Source organism: Pelecanus crispus, chromosome Z (genome assembly GCF_030463565.1).
Source record: "Pelecanus crispus isolate bPelCri1 chromosome Z, bPelCri1.pri, whole genome shotgun sequence".
NCBI classification, from domain to species: Eukaryota; Metazoa; Chordata; class Aves; order Pelecaniformes; family Pelecanidae; genus Pelecanus; species Pelecanus crispus.
This window is the reverse complement of record NC_134676.1, coordinates 62,613,743-62,633,717: the sequence shown is the minus strand read 5'-3', so window position 1 is coordinate 62,633,717 and position 19,975 is coordinate 62,613,743. Positions and strand designations below refer to the sequence as shown.

The following is a 19,975-nucleotide window of genomic DNA, read 5'->3' as shown; positions in this document are numbered from 1 at the left end:
GGTTATTGAAAAGGTCCATTCCCCACTCTCCCCCTCCCAACCACAATCACTATCAAAATCTTCAGATGCTGATCCTCTCTAATTAAAGTTATGGAAGTAATTTGAGTAGGGAGTATAAACCATAGTAACATATTTAAGAAAACGGAATACAAATGACAACGTTTTAAAGAGAAAGCAGCAGCAAAATCCAGATTCCAGTGAGCTTTTTGTTTCTACAAGTCTTTTTAATAGATGGTCTACCAAAATCTACTTTCATCTCATACTCCTGAAGATTTATTATATAAGCGTTTATAGAATCATAGAATAGAAACACAGAATCGTTTAGGTTGGAAAAGACCTTTAAGATCATCCAGTCCAACCATTAACCTACACTACCAAGTCTACTCTAAACCAATCAAAGGTAGACTAGACTAAACCATGTCCCAAAGTGCCACATCTACCCACTTTTTGAACACTTCCAGGGATGGGGACTCCACCACCTCTCTGGGTAGCCTGTTCCAATTCTTGACCACCCTTTCCGTAAAGAAATTTTTCCTAATTTCCAATCTAAATCTCCCCTGGCGCAGCTTGAGGCCATTTCCTCTCATCCTATCCCTAACTACTTGGGAGAAGAGACCAACACCCACCTCACTACAACCTCCTTTCAGGTAGTTGTAGAGAGCGATAAGGTCTCCCCTCAGCCTCCTCTTCTCTAAGCTAAACAGTCCCAGTTCCCTGAGCCGCTCCTCATAAGGCCTGTTCTCCAGACCCTTCACCAGCTTCACTGCCCTTCTCTGGACACGCTCCAGCACCTCAATGTCTTTCTTGTATTGAGGGGCCCAAAACTGGACACAGTATTCCAGGTGCGGCCTCACCAGCGCTGAGTACAGGGGGACAATCATCTCCCTGCTCCTGCTGGCCACACTGTTTCTGATACAAGCCAGGATGCTGTTGGCCTCCTTGGCCACTTGGGCACACTGCTGGCTCATGTTCAGCCGGCTGTCTACCAACACCCCCAGGTCCTTTTCAGCCAGGCAGCTTTCCAGCCACTCTTCCCCAAGCCTGTAGTGTTGCATGGGGTTGTTGTGCCCGAAGTACAGGACCCAGCACTTGGCCTTGTTGAACCTCATACAGCTGGCCCCAGCCCATCAATCCAGCCTGTCCAGGTCCCTCTGCAGGGCCATCCTACCCTCCAGCAGATCGACACTCCCATCCAATTTGGTGTCGTCTGCAAACTTACTGAGGGTGCACTCAATCCCCTCATCCAGATCATCGATAAAGATATTAAACAAGGCTGGCCTCAAAACTGAGCCCTGGGGAACACCGCTCATGACCGGCTGCCAACTGGACTTAACTCCATTTACCACAAGTCTCTGGGCTCAGCCACCTAACCAGTTTTTTACCCAGCGAAGACTACGCCCATCCAAGGCATGAGCTGCCAGCTTCCCAAGGAGAATATTGTGGGAGACGGTGTCAAAAGCTTTGCTCAAGTCCAGGTAAATGACATCCACAGCTTTTCCATCATCTACCAGGTGGGTCACCAGGTCATAGAAGGAGATCAGGTTGGTCAAGCAGGACCTGCCTTTCATGAACCCATGCTGGCTGGGCCTGATCCGCTGGTTGACCTGCACATGCCTGTGGAGTTCACTCAAAATGAACCTCTCCATAATCTTTCCCGTCACTGAGGTCAGGCTGACAGGCCTGTAGTTTCCCAGGTCCTCCTTCTGGCCCTTCTTGTAGATGGGCGTCACGTTGGCAAGCCTCCAGTCATCAGGAACCTCCCCTGTGAACCAGGACTGCTGATAGATGATGGAAAGTGGCTTGGCAAGCTCCTCTGCCAGCTCCCTCAATACTCTCGGGTGGATCCCATCTGGCCCCATAGACTTGTGAGCATCCAGGTGGCATAGCAGGTCATTAACTGCTTCCTCCTGGACTATGTGAGAACTGAATCTAGTCCAATGTATTTGAAACCCATATTTTTTTGATCAGCAAGTCAGGGTTTATTTGTTTATCAGATTATAAAAGTACTGAGTAAACACAAGATCTGACTGTATTCTGGAGGGAGAAAGGGGGCACAACAGCATCTTTGATTAAGGATCTACATAGTTCTCTTGAGACTAGAATAGATCCAACTAGTGGCTTCTCCCCCTCTCTGTCTATAGTTTGATTTATAGTTCAGACTACCAAATATTTAGGCTTGAATCAATATTTTCCATGACTTTCAACAGCTTCCTCTCCACAGAACTAGCAGAACAATCAGCATAACATAAGACTTTGTAATTCTACCTTCTAAGAAGCCAGCCTGACTCAAACTTTCCACATGCAGGCTATGGTTGGGAACATACTTTATTTTACAGCCTCTTGAAAAACACAGGACTTCACAAAAGCTTACAGTTAAAAGAATATTTGACTTTGACATCCCTCTTCAAAATCCTCGTCTAGTTTCTTTCCAAATCTACTGCAATATTCATCAGTGCTGCTGTTCTCCCTTTCTTTAAAGTACTCATAAATGTAGGATTATTAGGTGTTTTTAGGGAGGCAGCAGGATCTTCCTCCTTTGCAAACCAGTTTCAATTGCAAAAACATAAAGGAAAAATTACGTGTCTCAAATCAGATATATCCTCTTAAGTTTCTCTCAAATATCTTCCTAAATCACTATTTCATACAGGAGTGAGAAAGAGTCAGCAGAAAGCCCTAGACAGAATTTGCTGAAGATGAAAAATACTTCTGGAGGAAAAAAAAAAAAAAGATTCCACTGAGTCTCACCAACACTTGCCCCTTCTTGTTCCCCAGCAAGACAGTATTAGATACATTTTGATACGTTTATCCTGCCTACCTGAATAAAAAATTGAAAACCAGAGAGATCAGTCATGATAAAACTTTTTGTAGCACCATAATTATGGATATAGCATATCAGCAGCAACTCCATTTTAATGGCTTTAAAAAAAAAAAAAGAAAAAAAACCCAAACCAAAATAGAACCAAACTTTTGGTTTTATACAATCAGTTGTTCTTGGAATTGTACATAAGACACATTATGTAGCTGTCAATATTCAGAGCAACCCTAACTGCACTCTTAGTTGGCAACACTGAAGTATATCAACATTGTCAGAAACAGCATCAAGAATATTTTTCACCTTTCTTTGGAAAGCTTTCAGATTGTTGTTGAATGCTTAAAACCTTTCAAAAGAAAGAAAACCCCTTCATAGGACAAGTGTGTTCTTTTAACGCAAAAATTCCAAGTATTTGGCTAAAACATATCAAAACAATGAAGGCGGCTTGTTTTGCCCATTCCTATGTCAAAGGAGAAGGACCAGTAGCCACCCAGAGTCTGCAGGAATCACAAGAAATTTTGCAGCAGCTGTATCAAGTCCTATGTGACAAGTTTGACAGTGGTCATGGCTTCATAGTCCCTACTGCTTCAGCCCATATAGCACATGAAGCATTAGGGACTCACTCTTTGCTCAAATATCTCAACTAGAAAAAAAAAAAAAATGTGGTGGATTGGCAATTTTCTATTCAGGTAATTTTGTGGAGGAGATGGCTATGAAGACAGGATGAGTACTTCCTAAGAGGGTGGCCTCAGATTCTTGAGGTTGGCAATTACGAACATTAACCACCAATGCCACATCAGCAATGTAATTCTGAACACCAGTTACATGTTGTGCAATGTGACCAACCATAAAGAGAAAAAAGCTGAAGGGTAAAACAGGGCTCTTGAACAGTAGCAGGTGAAGGGGAAAGTCCATTTTCTGCTCCTTCTCTGAAGCAATTAACTTGCAGTACAGATTCTTTCCTACTTCCATGCATGGGAGAGGGAGACATACACCAAAAAAAGCTATGCTTCCTCTAACAAAACAACTCATTAGCATTCAAGGAAAAAAAGGAAACAGTTGGTTTTTCTTGCTAGTGTGAAAAACTAGAACTTCAACAATCAAACATATGGATAAGGATGCAGCTGCAAAACAGGGCTAGTGCAACAGCAATCTTTACAACTTAAGCTGTTATGAAGTGTAATTAAACAAGTACAGGCTTTCAGTCAGGCTTCTGTTTCATTCCTTCCTACCAAATCACAACTAAAGTACCAAGGCAATGATAAATCCAACAGCTACTAGTCTTAAGTTTTCAATTCAATATCTCTTCAGTATAAATGTATGGCCATAATAGTATTGAAATCAAAAAGCAACAGCCCCCGCTGAGTTTTCAAGATCTGTGTTTTATCAATTTTGTTGCTGCTTTAGCATTGAGGAAAGGTCAGCAATGTAAACCTTGCCTCTAAATTAATCAAGTGTATATCAAGTATTTTTTTCAGATCCATGTAGTGTAGATCCCCTGTATTTTTCCAGTCTTTAAAAAAAAAAAAAGCAATCAGATGAGAGACAGATTAATTAGTGTGCTAGCTACAAACCTTCAACCTTGGAAAGCTTACGATGTAAAGATAGATTTTCTGACTACTCCTGGATCTTGTGCGTCTCCTCATCATAACAACTGTAAAACTTGTGTTGTTACAGGTGTCAGATCAAAGAAGTTTCTGGTTGCCTACAATATTCCAACATTTTCTTTTTTGTAAGATATGAGTAGTGTTTTTAGCATTTTCCAGCAAAACACTAGTTCCTATGTTTTAGTGGATTTATTTGAAACTACACTCTCAAAGCATGGTACCTGTGTTCCTTCCAGTGTTCCAAATGTAAATAATCCAGGCTCCCAACTCAAAGACCATGTGTTAGTTTTACTTTTCCCTTAGGTATTATCTACCATACTGCTGTTTCAACTCCCTGTTAGACACCAAAACTGGTTTTATGCACCAAAAGCTGATGCAAAAGATTACGTTTCAGAGACCGTATTGAGATGATGGTCTCTTCAATTTGATCATACATTCACTACATACCTGCCTCATTTCTTTTATTCTTCGATGTCATATGACATGATGAAAGAACCATTTCTTTTACAAGGTCTAATTTAGATTGTTATGCATCTTGGAAGTGCAGGGATAAATTAAGATCCAATTAAAAAAAAACCCCACTTAAAAAGCATTCCAAGAAGGCTCTCTGCATTATATTTATAGCCTATATGTTCCAGGTATTTCTTAAACAAGCAGTTACTCTTCTACAAATACTGGTCTCAGCTAGTTGGGATACATATTCGAGATTTTTCTTTTTACAACTTTGATTTAAAGACACATGAGCTTTCCTTCCTATTTGATAAGCACTGAGTGTGTCAATGGTTCTTCTATTAGCTCTGCTGTTCTCCTGTCACCTTCAGTTTTCATTTTTCTTCTTTTAAAGAAAATGATTTTTTCCTGTCATCATTCCAATTTCTACCTTAAAATATGACAACTGTGATGTATTCTGTTTTATTTTGGTTTTATCTTCAATAAAATTTTGTACTTGAATCTTACTGATAAAGTGAAGTTTTCAAGATGCTTGGCATAATTCATACTCAGAAAAAGGACATGCAGACTTGACATGTCGAGAACCAACATATCATCACCATTTCAAAACTTCAGCATCAAGACTAGAACCAAAAAGTCACCCTGCTATCCTGTATACGTGTGTTTGCACCCTGTATACATTTGTTATACTCAGCAATCTGCAACAATTGTAAACATCTACCTAAATTTCTAACTCTTGAATTTGGGGATGGTTTGAAGGCCTGAAGATAGTAACAGGACTGTAGAATACAATTTTTTTCTGGAAAAACCTTTAGCAGTTCTATCTTCCCTTCCTCCCCCCACCTCCCCTCCCTCTCCCCCCCCAAATTGAAAAGCAGCTTTGTAAAACTGTAAAACTTGATTCTTACCCACGGCAAAACAACTCAGTGTTTGTATTTGAAAAACAAAATTGAGGTTAATACAATTTCACCCTCCTCACCCCCTCCAGACATGTAAGACATAGGACTCAGATTTATTTAAAGTGTCCACTTCAGGAAACCTCGGCTACAGATTGCCAACTTTTGCAAGGATATACCATGGAAAACATCTCACCATTTGCAGTTACATCATACCACACCATGCTGTCCCCGAAGTCTTCTACTGGCAGGAGAGAGATTACTGTCTATTCACAAAATTTGCAAAAACTACAGTAACCAGCAATGTGACTATAACCAGATTACTATGTTCTGCCTAGCATTCAGAGATAGTAATAGTTACTCATGTATCATAAACAGAAAAAAATGTAATGCATCTTCCTTACTTATAACCTATCTTCAAATTTCACTGTCAGTTATGTTCCGAGCTTATGAGCAAACACTAGGTCAAATAATAGGTATTATTTTCCTATGGCAAGTTTAGAAACTATATAAATTGACCAAGCTATGCTAGATACCATCTTTGACCAGCATAATTTTTTTTTTTAAAGTTACTCCCTTGCAAAATATGTAAAAACTGTACCTGTGTTGAACATTTCCAGAATGAATGGCTTCTGGTGGAACTCTCCAAGGACAGCTTACTCTTCCTCCAGGAAGACGTTTGAAATCAAACTGGCAGCAGATTTTTGGATCTGGACCACAAGTATGAGGAACATCATAGCTATAGAAAGGCATCATATGACAAAGGATATCTGTACTGGATCCCAAATCTGGAATTAAATACATAGAGCACACCTTTAAAATAAACCCTCTCAGATTTACCAAAACTAAATCAGTTCCATGTTCTTAATCCAAGAATTGTATTAAAAACATCAGATCAAGATAATTCCTTGCTTTGAATACCCATACCTGGAGCCTACTTTTGTATGTACCTTACATATAAAGAGGCTAAACCCAGAGATACCACAAAGATTGGAACTTTCCAATCAAGTCCCAGCTGATTGTGAAAGACAGGAACAAAATGTGAGTATTTTTTTTTTACCCAAATAAATCTCATTTCAAGAGTTTTAGAGGTGAATAAAACACATCTTTTATACTTCGACTGAATCAAAACCAAACAAAAAACACCCCCAAAAAAACCCAAACCAAAACCCAACCCACACTGCTGTCATTACCTCATTAGCACAACATTTGAATAGGTTGGATTTATCAGTATTTTAATTTCTTGAACACATAACTTCAATGCATTAACAGTACAATTCTACATCCTTGTAGATAGATTCTGTGTGCTTGTACATAAAATTACATAGAATTCTATGCACTGCTGAGACCATGTTTGTGATCCTAACTTTTCCATCTCCACTCCCTAAAGTTTAACCCACCAGGAGCAGAGATATATACACATCTTGTCAACTCTCAAAAGAAGGTCTTTCAAAATTTAACTTTAAAGAGAACCTGAAGTTCTCATAGAACTTAAGAGAACCTTAAGCTTACTCATCTGGTAAAACCCCTAAATGCTGATTACCTACTTCCAGCCCTAACTACTTAAAGTAATTTTATGCTGAAAAAAAAGGGATGAATGCTGTAGATGTGCCATAGAACCTGGTTCCTAAGTATGTCAACAATACATATGAAAATATTCTTCAAAACCATAGCAGCATAAGTCTTCACAGTTCCAATCCAGACCTTTTGTTTAAAAACTCCCATTTTACTACTACTTACTTATTACTAAAAAGGTAGTATTCCATAAATATATACATTTACTTTTCAACTACAGGAGTTGTCTTTATCTCAGGTACCATGTCTACATATTATGTCACATGAGTGTACAGGGATCTTTGATATGTGATCTGTCTTGAAAAGCCTCCTTTTGAAGCCAAAACACTAGACCATATCCATACATATGATTTACGTATGCAACTATTTAGGAATAAGGCCTGTCAATTAAGTATTCTGTACAGTGAGTGGCATATACCAATGTTCAAAGAAAAATCTCTGAAGTGTCAGTATCTGACAGCTTCTTTGACAGTGGTGTTTTCCTCAAGTCAAGTTCAGTTGTGCAGCAGATTTCTGTCTCTGAATACCCTCCTTCCTACAATTTCCAATTAAACACACAGAGGAACTAAAAAGCTTCAAAATCACCACCACCTTTCAATAATAAGTACTAAATAAATTTGTTTGACCCTGTATTGATAAAGTAGTGGCATACTAGCTTACTTTAAAAAACAGAAGGACCAAAACCTCAACTACATACATTCATCGTACAGCTTGTTGGAATGCTGGTACAGTACAAAGCAAAACAAAATATTCATATAGAAAAGTACATTCATTTACAGACACATCAGTTTGCTAAGGTATAATCACTACATTACCTAAGAAAACTTTCATACTCTATATTGTATAAGTAATATCAAAAAAGCAATTATATTTATTCTAAGAATTAAGTTTTAGATGAGCGTTTCATTGCAAATTAAAACGATGAAATGTTTTGTATCTATTTTTCTGACTGAAGACAACCTACAAATTTCAAGTCCACAGAAAGCTACTGTAATTAATTACACTAATTTGTCACACCAGCTGAGGAAATCTGGTTGCTTGAAAGTTTTTTTCCTTACTAAGAACATAAACAAGACAGATTTCTCCATGTTCAGATATTCACTACTGGCCCTTCCCCCCCACCCCAAGAGAAACATTCCTTCTCCTCTACTTCATTTCCACATAGTAGGAGTAGGAGGAAGAAAACAAAGAAGGAAAAAGAATATTCTACCTGTTTACTTTTTTTATATATACTTGTAAGGAATGTGGGAGAAGGGAAGTAAGAGAAAGCAAAAGCACAAAAGAAAGTGAATAAACAGGAAGATCAGAGGAACATGGCAATAATACAGTTTTTATATTTAATCCCTTTCCTAACCCACAGGTACTCACATTCCGTTTCTGCTATTAAAAAAAAAATTCCCTAAAACTTAACCTAGAAGAAAGACTTTTTTTTTTTTCCCCCAAACAGAACTGCAAATCTAAAATTTTCAAGTCTAGACTAACTTCTCTAAATAACCTGTTCTGTAAGGATTTCAACAGTATTTATTCAAGTTCTCTTCATATTTTACCTGTGTAAATTAACAAAATAAATTGACATAAAGGAAAAACACGTACCCCAGTTCTGTCTCCAAAAAAATTCTAGTGTCTTCTGCGTTGCAAAGTGTTTTTTAACTGAGTAATGAACTCTCTGTATAAGCATATTGGAAAATCCTGTGCGTTTCAGAAGGTAGGCCATTGTTGGTGAATGCCCGAAAGGATCAATTGCCCAACCAGACTTTGGTTTTACTCCTGTTGACAAAACGAAAAAGTAAAATGGGAAGAAAGTTTTACTTTTCACTCAGAGAAAGCTATACCAATATAATTCAAATCAGAGCACTAAAGATAAGATTTCCAAGAAGACAAATTCAAATACACAGCTGAGTATTATATTAAGCCTCCTGCAGAACACACCCTGAAATTAATAAGCTAGAATGAAACTGATAAACAATTAACAAAAAAAGTTCAATCAAATGTCTTACAGGCAAGGCATTCTGTCTAACTACATAAACACCCTGAGATTAGTACTCTACATTGTTACACTATTTCTTTCAAATGTGTCTCAAACATCTTTACATGTAATCACAATGAAATACATTTCCTTTTTCACTTTGAGTAGTTTACAGACGTTACAATGGGAAAGGAAAGCTGAAAGAAAATGAATGGATAGAGATGGATTGATGTTGTAGCTTGTTGAATTTTCACTGTAATTTAACAGTGTTAACCTTTGTTGGCTTTGGAACTAACTTGTTATTTGTTTTGATTTATTTGGTTGGCAATCATTAGAATCATGTTGATTATTACTGTCTTTTCACTGAACTTCATACTAGCAAATAAAGAAGCTATATCTAACTCTTGCTTAACTGATTCAACATGGTTCCTTAGGCACATTTTTACTGTCTTACCAAAAAAACCTGTAATGAATGCATTAACTTTTTATTAGGCCTTCCCTCCCCCCCATCTCCTAATTATGTCAAGCTGTGTTTATGGAAACTGCAATGTAAGAAAAACAGTGAAACAGCTTTTCAAAATAATATTGGTTAATTGGATCAAGTAATGTTAACTTGCTGTTAAAATCACTGTACAAATATTTTCTATATAAAAAGGGTTATCTCTACTTACGGAACATTATCCCTACTTATAGAGCTAAACAAAAAAAACCTCCCAAAGCCATGAGAACAGTTCAGCCAATGTTACTGCAGTCAGTAATTCCTCAAAGTTTCAAAAGCAAGTGAGTCAGCCTTTTTTTTTTTTTTTTTAAATATGAACAATTCTAACATTACAATGGGTTTAGGTTTTATAACTACTACTGCTACAACAATCGCTACTAAATTTCATACTTACTTTTTTGAAAGCCTTACACAAGAGAACCTTATAAATACACAGCCTGCAGAATACATCCAAACACATGAAAGGAATATATATTTTTCAGTCATTTTAAGGCCTTTGTCACAATTCTCAAGAGACAGAAGTGGCAATCGGAAACTGTTTGTGATACCAGTGACGTGATTCAGCAAGATCTAGTGTTGTATTTTATTATGTTAATATACTATGTACACCTTTCACTGATCAATACAAAATTTTATGACATAAAATTGCTTTAATACACTTCATCCAGGAAGTTCTACCTGCAAAAAGTAATTGCAAATACTAGACTCAATCCTATAGCTTCCAGTAAGTGGTCTGATTTAATGTTTCAGGAAAGCAGAGTAAAGAGAGCCTTCTAAGCACCTCAGAAATACAACAAAGTATTTTTCTAAGTGACTTCCTGTATTAGCACAGTTAAATTTTAGATCAAGCTACATACCAAGGTTCTTTTCTAGCCATTGATGTCCTTCTATCAGTTGGTCAATTAAAGCAAAATAATGAGGAGAGGCTTCATCAGGCATGACCCATCCTCCTGTTACTATTTCAAATTGTCCATCTTTTATTAACCTGAAAAATATGTAAATTGTGTTCAGGATCTTGCATATGAAAATACACTCTTAAAAAATAGTATTAGCTATTCAGAAATTCATTACCACAGACACAATGCCAAAATCTAAATTGCTTGTGCTAATTCTGTCACTGGACTACATTTCTTTAATGAAACAGGGAAAGAATGAATAGGTGAACAGTGAAATTTTTAATGCCCGTGTGCAACCAAAACTACCAGCTCTACTGCATGTGCCATAATATTTGATTTTTTTTTTAGTCGGGAAGAAGGCTATTTCCTGCATAGATTACAAAATAAAAGTGTATGTGCCACAGTACTGAAGGCCAGTTGAGCAAGATGCCTAGATATTCCACATTTCAAGCACTACTAATATGTCCCCATCTTCAATCTACTGTTCTTTTTATTGTTTTGAAGAGCTGATAGAACTTCAGAGTTTATTGTATCTATAAAGGCTTCAGACCATCTCACTCATCAAAATGCCTTCTTGAAACAGATCACAGGATGATTGAGTGTCTCTATTAAGATGTCACTGAACATAATGATCATGCTTCCAGCATCAGGTGGTCCCTACAGTTAAATGATGTAATTTCAGCACTTATATTGTACACTAGCATATAAATGTTTAATGAATTCAAGAAAGAAATACAGTAAACTTATCAAAACTTAGTCACATTATAGATAAAACCCATAAGAGTAATGAAAAACATAGAGCAAAAATAATCTCCAGTGTAGCTTCTATAACTCTTACAGGAATTTAACCAATACCTGATTCCCCCGAAGAAAGGGCACAGTTCCCTAGTGACTATCATTTACTGTTTATTGTGTTCCAAGGGATCTTTTTAATCTCAAAAAACAACAGCTGTGCTATGATACTCATGCTTTGTACAGAAATTCTTAAATAGACAGTTTTCTATGTCATTTCCAAGATTTCCAGCATTACCTAACCTTTGCAGCTGTGAAGTTCTCATAGCCTTAATTTATACTGCAACCTGTGCATCTTGATGGGGGCCATGAGGAAGGCATCAGAGAGATGAGCTAAGAACTGTTGGACCCTGTCTTAAAGCAAAGTAAAAAAAAAAAAAAAAAAACCCCACAAAAACAAAACCAAACACCCCCTTTTTGAATACTCCAAACTACATCCTTACTTCAAGTTTACCCAAGCAAATGGAGTTTTATTTTGTAACTGGAAATAAACAAGCCAAGCCCAAAAAATCAGAACTTGAGTAGTCAATTATTCTCGCAAATCTGCATTGCAACAAGTGAAATCTCAAGTTTACAGTGTAGTCAAATACACAAAGTCTCAGAACATACCACATGGAATACAAGAAATAGTTTAGTGTTCATACCTTTTAACGGCATCCTTTTTTTGGCTATCTATTCCATCCCACCATTTTGAAAAGTATGAAATCTCAGACCACATAAATTTCCTTCGGTTGTCTTCTTGCAGTTTTATAACCATATTATTTAAGATATGCTGTGTCTGATCTCTGAAGTAATCATCAAAAGTCTTCAGCCAACCTACAAAAATGAAAACACAAAATTTAAGTTGCTTTCAACAGTCTTAGAGACCTGCCTTCTTCCACTCCCTACAAAAAGGGAAGCATCTTCTTTAAAAGCTGAACTTTACATGCTGCAGACAGTTCGAAGTGCTAACGCCTCCAGGAGTTTCTTTTTGCTAAGTTTAGATGTTTTATTTCCTAAATGTATAAATATATGGAACATTAGGCTTTCTACTTTCATTGACAGAATACACAGGTTTTAAAAATATGTGGATTTTTTTTTTTTTTAATTTAAGCACAAATTAAGTAGTTGAAAAGGAAGATGTACATATCTGCAAATCGATCTTCCTTGATAACTTCTACCAGGTTTCCTCATCTCTCACATCAGGAGGCCCGTAGCATCTACTAACAGATCATCTTCTCAGCCCAAGCCCTATTCTCAACACACACACCCCCAACACTGCCTACTCCTTCCCTCAATGTCTTATCTCTTCTTTCAAGTCATAAAGCACCCCATCACCCTACTTTATATAAAACAACTGAATGAAAATCTTTACTAGCAGCATCTTACACCTACAGCTTGAGGACAAAATTAAGAGTCGCTAATGGAATCCCACAGACGTTGAATGTAAAGAAATAAAACAGGGGCAAATGAGGCAGCAGTAAGCCCTGCAACACATGTTCAGCATCATTTATGAATGAAGGCTTTGTTAGCAATGACTGAGAAATACATTGTAGCTGCATCCCTCATTAGAAAAAGCTATCAGTGAGATGCAGAGTAAATGAAAAACCAACTTTAACACATATTCAGACCTCACAGTGCAGAGCCTTCCACGAAATTCTTTAACTCCTCCCTAAAACCCTGCATGAGAAAGGACATGCATCTTCCTTCCCAGAACCTGGAAGGGACATGTTCTTTCTGTTAACTATAACTGGAAAAAAGAAGAAGATAAGCCTGTCTGCTTAGTGGCATATTCCTACTCTTCAATACCAGCTCTTATCATGTGTGAGGATTTTCATTCAAGTGCTTCCAAAATGGACTCAGCAGTTGAGTTTAAGGAAGTATCAAATAGAACAGAGTATCTACTGATGAATGCAAGCGAGGTTACAAATTGGTCCTATAGCATGCATCCACATTTTAAGATTTTGTGAAAGCTTCCACATAATGTGAGGATTGTGCTCCAGACAAATATGGTCCTAGTGATTTCACTCTGATTTACCAGTTCTGTTCTGCAGAGGCACTACCATTCTAACACAATGCCAGTCTGCTTATGAGAAGATACAGGATTAGGCTGTTCTGGAATAAGACAATATTGTTTCAAGGCAGTTACATAAATGGAGAAAATTTGAGTATTAAAAAAAATCATTTTGAAGTCTAATAAAAGAAAATCACTTTATTAATAAATAGTCTGAATATTGATTCAGAAAGGATATGTTCTACTTTAACAATAGAAAACAAATTACATTAATCTTAGGTAGAAATGCAGAGCTCATGTAATTTGTCAATATGCACTTTCTTTTCACATAAAATTGTTAATTATATTTCAAATAAAGAATCTTGTAATTGGGAATAACCACTAGACACTGGCGTACTCTTACTTCGGTTGTACTCTCGCTTTGTAAAGGTCAAATTTTAATAAAGTACTCTGAAACAAACAAAAACACCGCAAGTTTCCAAAAACCTCCCTTTTTTACTTTGCAAATTAGGAAATAAAACCATAACACTCCAGAGGAAAGTGCTAGCTCAATAACTTATTTTTAAACAGATGTTTAGCATCTAGAAGAATCATCACATCTGAATAAGTTTCTGTACAGATAAAATACTAGGATCTAATCTAATCTATCCTGAAGGAGAAAAATAGATCTTGTCAACAGTTAATATGACGGCTTAAAATTTAAACTTAAAACGTACTTTCTTTAGAGGCATGGAAACAGCTTAATACAAAAAAGTTGACAGTAAATTACTATTACACAATAGTTTCCTGAAGATTGAAAACAAAAGTGATGAATAAGCTGAATTTATTTTCCTTTTGTGCTGTTTTTAATCCAATTTTTTGTGATCCCTATTTCAGGAACTGTTTTTTTAATGGAAGTTTTCACTCAAAGAGCCGAGATGACATGACCAGTTAATATTTTTCAGTGATCATTTACTTTTCAAAAAAACAAATAAATATTTTACTGATATTTACATTAGAAGATCCACATATAGCAGACTACAAATTTATAGCTTTTTACCAGGAATTTCTTCTGCAAGAGATAATATCATGCTAGCACACAACTAACAGATGAACCAAAATCATATTATGTTTTTCCTACACAGAAATGCATCATAATAATAAACTATTTTAGCATATTTTTATATTGCAGCAATAAAAGCTAACTTACACTGAATTAGTCTTCTTAAACGTTCTTGAAAAACTTAATATACCAACCTAAATAAAGAAGCACAGAGCTAAATGACAAAGCAGCTGGCATAAGAATACATTATGATGTAGGAAGAACAGTGTTACAATTAGAGGTTATTTTAACATATTCAGTTTATTAAGCTATAGAGGAAGGGTATAACATGGTTAACACACTGAATCTTCAGAAAGTCCTAGGAAATATTTGTAAGTATTCACAGAATTAGTTGCAAGCCAACACTAAGTCCTCTGAAATTTAACTATCATGCACCTAGCATCTTGCACTTACATATATATTTTTCTAAATAGAGTAGAATATAACAGAATAGAATAGAGTATTTCAGTTGGAAGTGACCTACAACAATCATCTAGTCCAACTGCCTGATCAGAGCTGACCAAAAGTGAAGCGCATGTTATGAGGGGCAGTGTCAAAATGCCTCTTAAATATGGATAGGCTCAGGGCATCAACCTCCTCTCTAGGAAGCCTGTTCCAGTGTTTGACCACCCTCTCGGTAAAGAAATGCTTCCTAATGTCAAGTCAGAACCTCCACTGATGCAGCTTTGAACCATTCCCACGCATCCTATCCCTGGATCCCAGGGAGAAGAGATCAGCACCTCCCTCTCCACTTGCCCTCCTCAGGAAGCTGTAGAGAGCAATCAGGTTGCCCCTCAGCCTCCTTTTCTCCAAATTAGAAAAAACCAAAGTCCCCAGCCGCTCCTCACAGACATGCCTTCCAGCACTTTCACCAGCTTTGTTGCCCTCCTCTGGATGCATTCAAGGACCCTGACATCCTTCTGAAATTGTGGGGCCCAAAACTGCACAAAACACTCCAGGTGAGCCTGCACCAACACTGAATACAGCGGGATGATCACCTCTTTTGACCGTCTGGCTATGCTGTGTTTGATGCTCCCCAGGATGCGGTTTGCCCTCTTGGCTGCCAGGGCACACCGCTGACTCAGGTTCAGTCTGCCGTCAACCAGCACCCCCAGATCCCTTTCTGCAGGGCCCGCTCTCCAGCCACTCCTCTCCCAATTTATACTGGCGCCTGGCACTACTCTCTGTCAGGTGCAGAATCAGGCATTTGCTCTTGTTAAATTTCACCATAGCTCTTAACCCCATGACTTACAAGGCCTGTCCAACTTTACATGGAGCTATAAAGATTTAAATCAATTATCAAAACCTGAACAGAACAATGAATAAACTAATTTACAGTTGCTAGCTATAAGTCTACTACTACTAAAGACTACGACATTGAATTTATTATTTCACTTCTCAGTCCCTAATATCACATAAGAATCATAAATCAATTTTGAAAACATGAAATCATTACAGTGGTTGAGCACTGCTCACATGTATCTGCAAGGCTGTTTGGATTTTTGGTTTGTTGGGGGGGAGGGGGTTTTGGACATTATTTGTTTTGTCTTTTGGTTTAAAATTAATTGTTGAAATGAAACAAAAAAGACTTTTCAATTGCTTACTACGATAAGTCACCCTCCAATGTTTAAGAGGAAACGTGTCCTTAAAAAAATTTGTAGTTTCTCATGAAGCCAGTTTTAATGAAGAGGCAGATCTAGTGCATCTCTGGAATACTATCACTTGTTAGATAAATGCATTTTTTGAGGTGTCATGGTTTAGCCCCAGCCAGCAACTAAGCACCACGCAGCTGCTCACTCACTCCCTCTACCCCGATGGGATGGGGGAGAAAATCGGAGGAGTAAGAGTGAGAAACACTCCCGGGTTGAGATAAGAACAGTTTCATAATTGAAATAAAGTAAAATAGTAATGATAATAATAACAATATAATAATGATAATAATAATAACAATATACAAAGCAAGTGATGCACAATGCAATTGCTTACCACCCGCCGACCGATACCCAGACAGTTCCCGAGCAGCGATCGCTGGTCCCCGGCCAACCCCCCCCAGTTTCTATACTGAGCATGACGCCATATGGTATGGAATAGCCCTTTGGTCAGTTTGGATCAACTATTCTGGCTGTGCCCCCTCCCAGTTTCTTGTGCACCTGGCAGAGCATGGGAAGCTGGAAAGTCCTTGACTAGCATAAGCAGTACTTAGCAACAACTAAAAACATCAGCATGTTATCAGCATTCTTCTCCTACTAAATCCAAAACACAGCACTATGCCAGCTACTAGGAAGAAAATTAACTCTATCCCAGCTGAAACCAGGACATGAGGGCAGTTTGCATGTCTGATTTACTTTACAGCAGATCATAATCAATTTTCACTGAGTCTAAATTTCACAAATCAATGCTGCTTCTTGTAACCTAAGAAACTTGAGTGATTTATTAATTTTTTGTCAGAATTAAACCATTAAACCATTACATTTCAGCTGGCATTATACAGCTTTCCAGAAAATAAAAGCAATCTCTTTGCAACCAAATTGGTGGAACTTCAGTTGTTGGATTTTTAAAATGTACACCTGAGTAAGTAAAAAAGTAATTTTTTTTACAGTTGTGCTTAATTCTCAACTAACTAGTTCCTGGAAGAAGACACAATTGAGTAACTGTTTTGATAGCTAAAGAAGTAAAAAAGAATCATAAGCTGAAAGAGGATGTCTTAGTTCTTAATTACATCCATGTTCCCCATGGTAAAAGTTTTTCTTAAAAACAACAAAAAAAATTAATAGACTTCTAGCCATGTATTCTTACCAGTGCTTTGGAGAACTTAAGCATGGTATATGTGTTTAACTGATCATACACAGACACACAATAATGACAATAATGCAAATACTAGAAATAAATCCAAAAGCTAAGCTTTAACTTAGATTTTACTAAGTACAGTTACACATGGATAGAATTTAGCTTAGTTCATTTCTAGATTCAGCAATAACTTATTTTAAGATATAGAATATATGCATAAATTGTTTAATTTAGAAATCTTGCATCATTCTATGATGTCAAAACTAAATAGAGCAAATACACTAGTTAATATTTTACAGATGTTTCTGGCATAAAATATAAGTGCTAATTTCACCAAAAAGAAGTATCTTTTCAATAAAGACAAATGGCTTATTGGCCAATACTGTGAAAGAAGACTTCAGAAACATGATGTCTCTCAGGTAAGGCTATTTCAAAATTAAAAATAAAAGCAGTCTAAGATTGCTATTAATTTTTCTATTTGGCATAGTATAAACCAGAATAAGACAGAAAGCCACCTGAAAGATCCCTGTGTTGAAGCATTCATTCTGATTCAGAAGATAAATAGAAGATGAGCCGCTTGTTCCCAAAAAATATTCTCTGTAATAAAGTCATTTAGGGAGGAGCAGAGACACCAATATTAAAAAGCTACAACAGTGTATTTACTTTTTCAGTGGTCTACTTTAACTTGTAAAAGATCTCTGCTCAATGGAGCACAAGAATCATTCCATATTTATCACATTTAATTTCATAAGCGTAACTAAAAACCTCAAATGATTGCACATTTCACCAAAAGCATGGTTGTGAACCATGAGGTACTTCAAAAATTGTAATTAGACTTGTTATGTGTTAGGCTTACACAATACATAAGCGTGTAATGCTTTGTACATATCAAATCTGCTGCCCTCATAACTAACATGGGAAGAAAAATTATACTGATCAGGAATTAAGTGCACGCTCTCTGTAACAGTCCTGTCAGTTTTCAGTGGAGCTGCCCTGAATTTTGGTGGGGTTTTTTTTGTTTTGTTTTGTTTTGTTTTAAACCCAGACAAAGGAAAAAGAAAAAACTCTCTCCTTAAAAGTCCCTACCACCTCATATGCAACCACAGAAATACTGAGAAGTGAGCCAGGAATAAAACTCAGATTTCTGTAATCCAGCATGTCAAGAAAAACTTGTGAGCTGCCCAGTTTCCCATTCTATTCCTAGATCTCATCTTCCTCTACAATAGAAAAATTAGGTGTTCACCATCCAACGTATATTTTATAGTCTTTACATAGCCTTCACAATTCTTTTTTTAAGAAAACACTATATACTGTTGCTGTTTATAAAAAGGAAAACAAGTTCTAGACAAAGTGGTGACTGTGACCTCTTTTTAATCTTCCTATTAAAACACAACATGAATATATCAATCAGCAAACTTCCGATTTACAGCCTGCAACTTTTAAAGGTAACATTCTCAGATGTCATTCAACTAGCATTTTTTCTTTTGTGCTTCAGCTTTATACTAACCTGTTCTTCTATTTTGGTGGGTAGGCAACTGTCTAAATAACTGTGTTCCAAACATGTCAAGAAAACTAAGAAGTCACCTGAAAACCATATCCAGATCTGGTCAACAGAAAACTAATCTGAAACTCCATGGTATATTAGGAGTATCAAACTTATGTTTTCTTGTATCTTAACACTGCAATTACTTCACAGGGCTATACAGATTTCCACCTGAGAAATTGAGACTGTCTTAAATAATAAAAAGAGGTTAATGTGAGTGCTAGTAAGGTAAAGTTACCAATACCATAGATAATTAATTAAGTGTTAAAAATTAGTATTTAGACCTGACATAGGTGCACATACACTTTCACATACGTTTTTGCTTAGGCAGAAATTGGGGGTGAGCAGGCAGAGAGGAGAAGGAAATTTTAGTCTCTCTTAATTCCACTTAAGTGCTGCTTGTACTAGGTCTGTAACAACCACATTCAGCAATAAAATACTCTGATCTAGTACACACATATATTACAAAGCTCACAAGTATCAATTCTTAAATAATTTAATGAGAAGATATTACCAAAGTCATCACTGCCAACAGAGCAATAAATGCTAGAGGTGTCTATAAACCCCTTGGGTCATATCTGAATATCATCTTTCAAGTCCAGTTGTGCTGGTTGACAGCATTGCTGTCCCTGAGCAGAGTTCTCCCCTCTGGAGTTCAGCTGCTTAATCCACTTCAGGCAATCACATGAAACTGCTGTTGAAGCACATGAGAGCAACATAAGGGCTTTGCCAGCACAGCAGGTTATATGATTGCTCCTTAATCTGCTGCAGAAAGAAATGCCACCCATCTGTGATGACTATAAACTCACACAACACAGCTATCTGTAAACTGAACATGTCTCCGTGGCTTGAGATTCATTTGCACTGTGTGAGTCCCCCCAGATCAGACACGCTACTGAGGTGCTCAAATCTTCATCAACTGCCAGCAACTAAAAGACAATTATGCCTGCCACTGATCAAAAGTGTGAAGGGGACCCATTGTCACACCCGATTTCCCAATAATGAGTAAATACATTAGCTACTGACGGGAGAAGCACAGAGACCCCAAGTTTGTAGGTACTGATTGAATTCACATGGA

At 37.1% G+C, this 19,975-nt stretch overlaps 1 protein-coding gene across 3 annotated transcripts in view; it reads right to left on the bottom strand.

The window, feature by feature from the left end:
• MAN2A1 (mannosidase alpha class 2A member 1) overlaps positions 1-19,975 on the bottom strand; it is a 117,376-nt gene that overhangs the window by 71,013 nt on the left and 26,388 nt on the right. For all 3 annotated transcript variants that reach the window (XM_075725887.1, XM_075725890.1, XM_075725888.1), the window contains 4 exons: positions 12,138-12,309; positions 10,663-10,790; positions 8,934-9,107; positions 6,367-6,553 (listed from right to left, as the gene is read on the bottom strand). In XM_075725887.1, the coding sequence (XP_075582002.1) occupies positions 6,367-6,553; positions 8,934-9,107; positions 10,663-10,790; positions 12,138-12,309 (661 nt within the window). The remainder of the gene's footprint in view (positions 1-6,366; positions 6,554-8,933; positions 9,108-10,662; positions 10,791-12,137; positions 12,310-19,975) is intronic.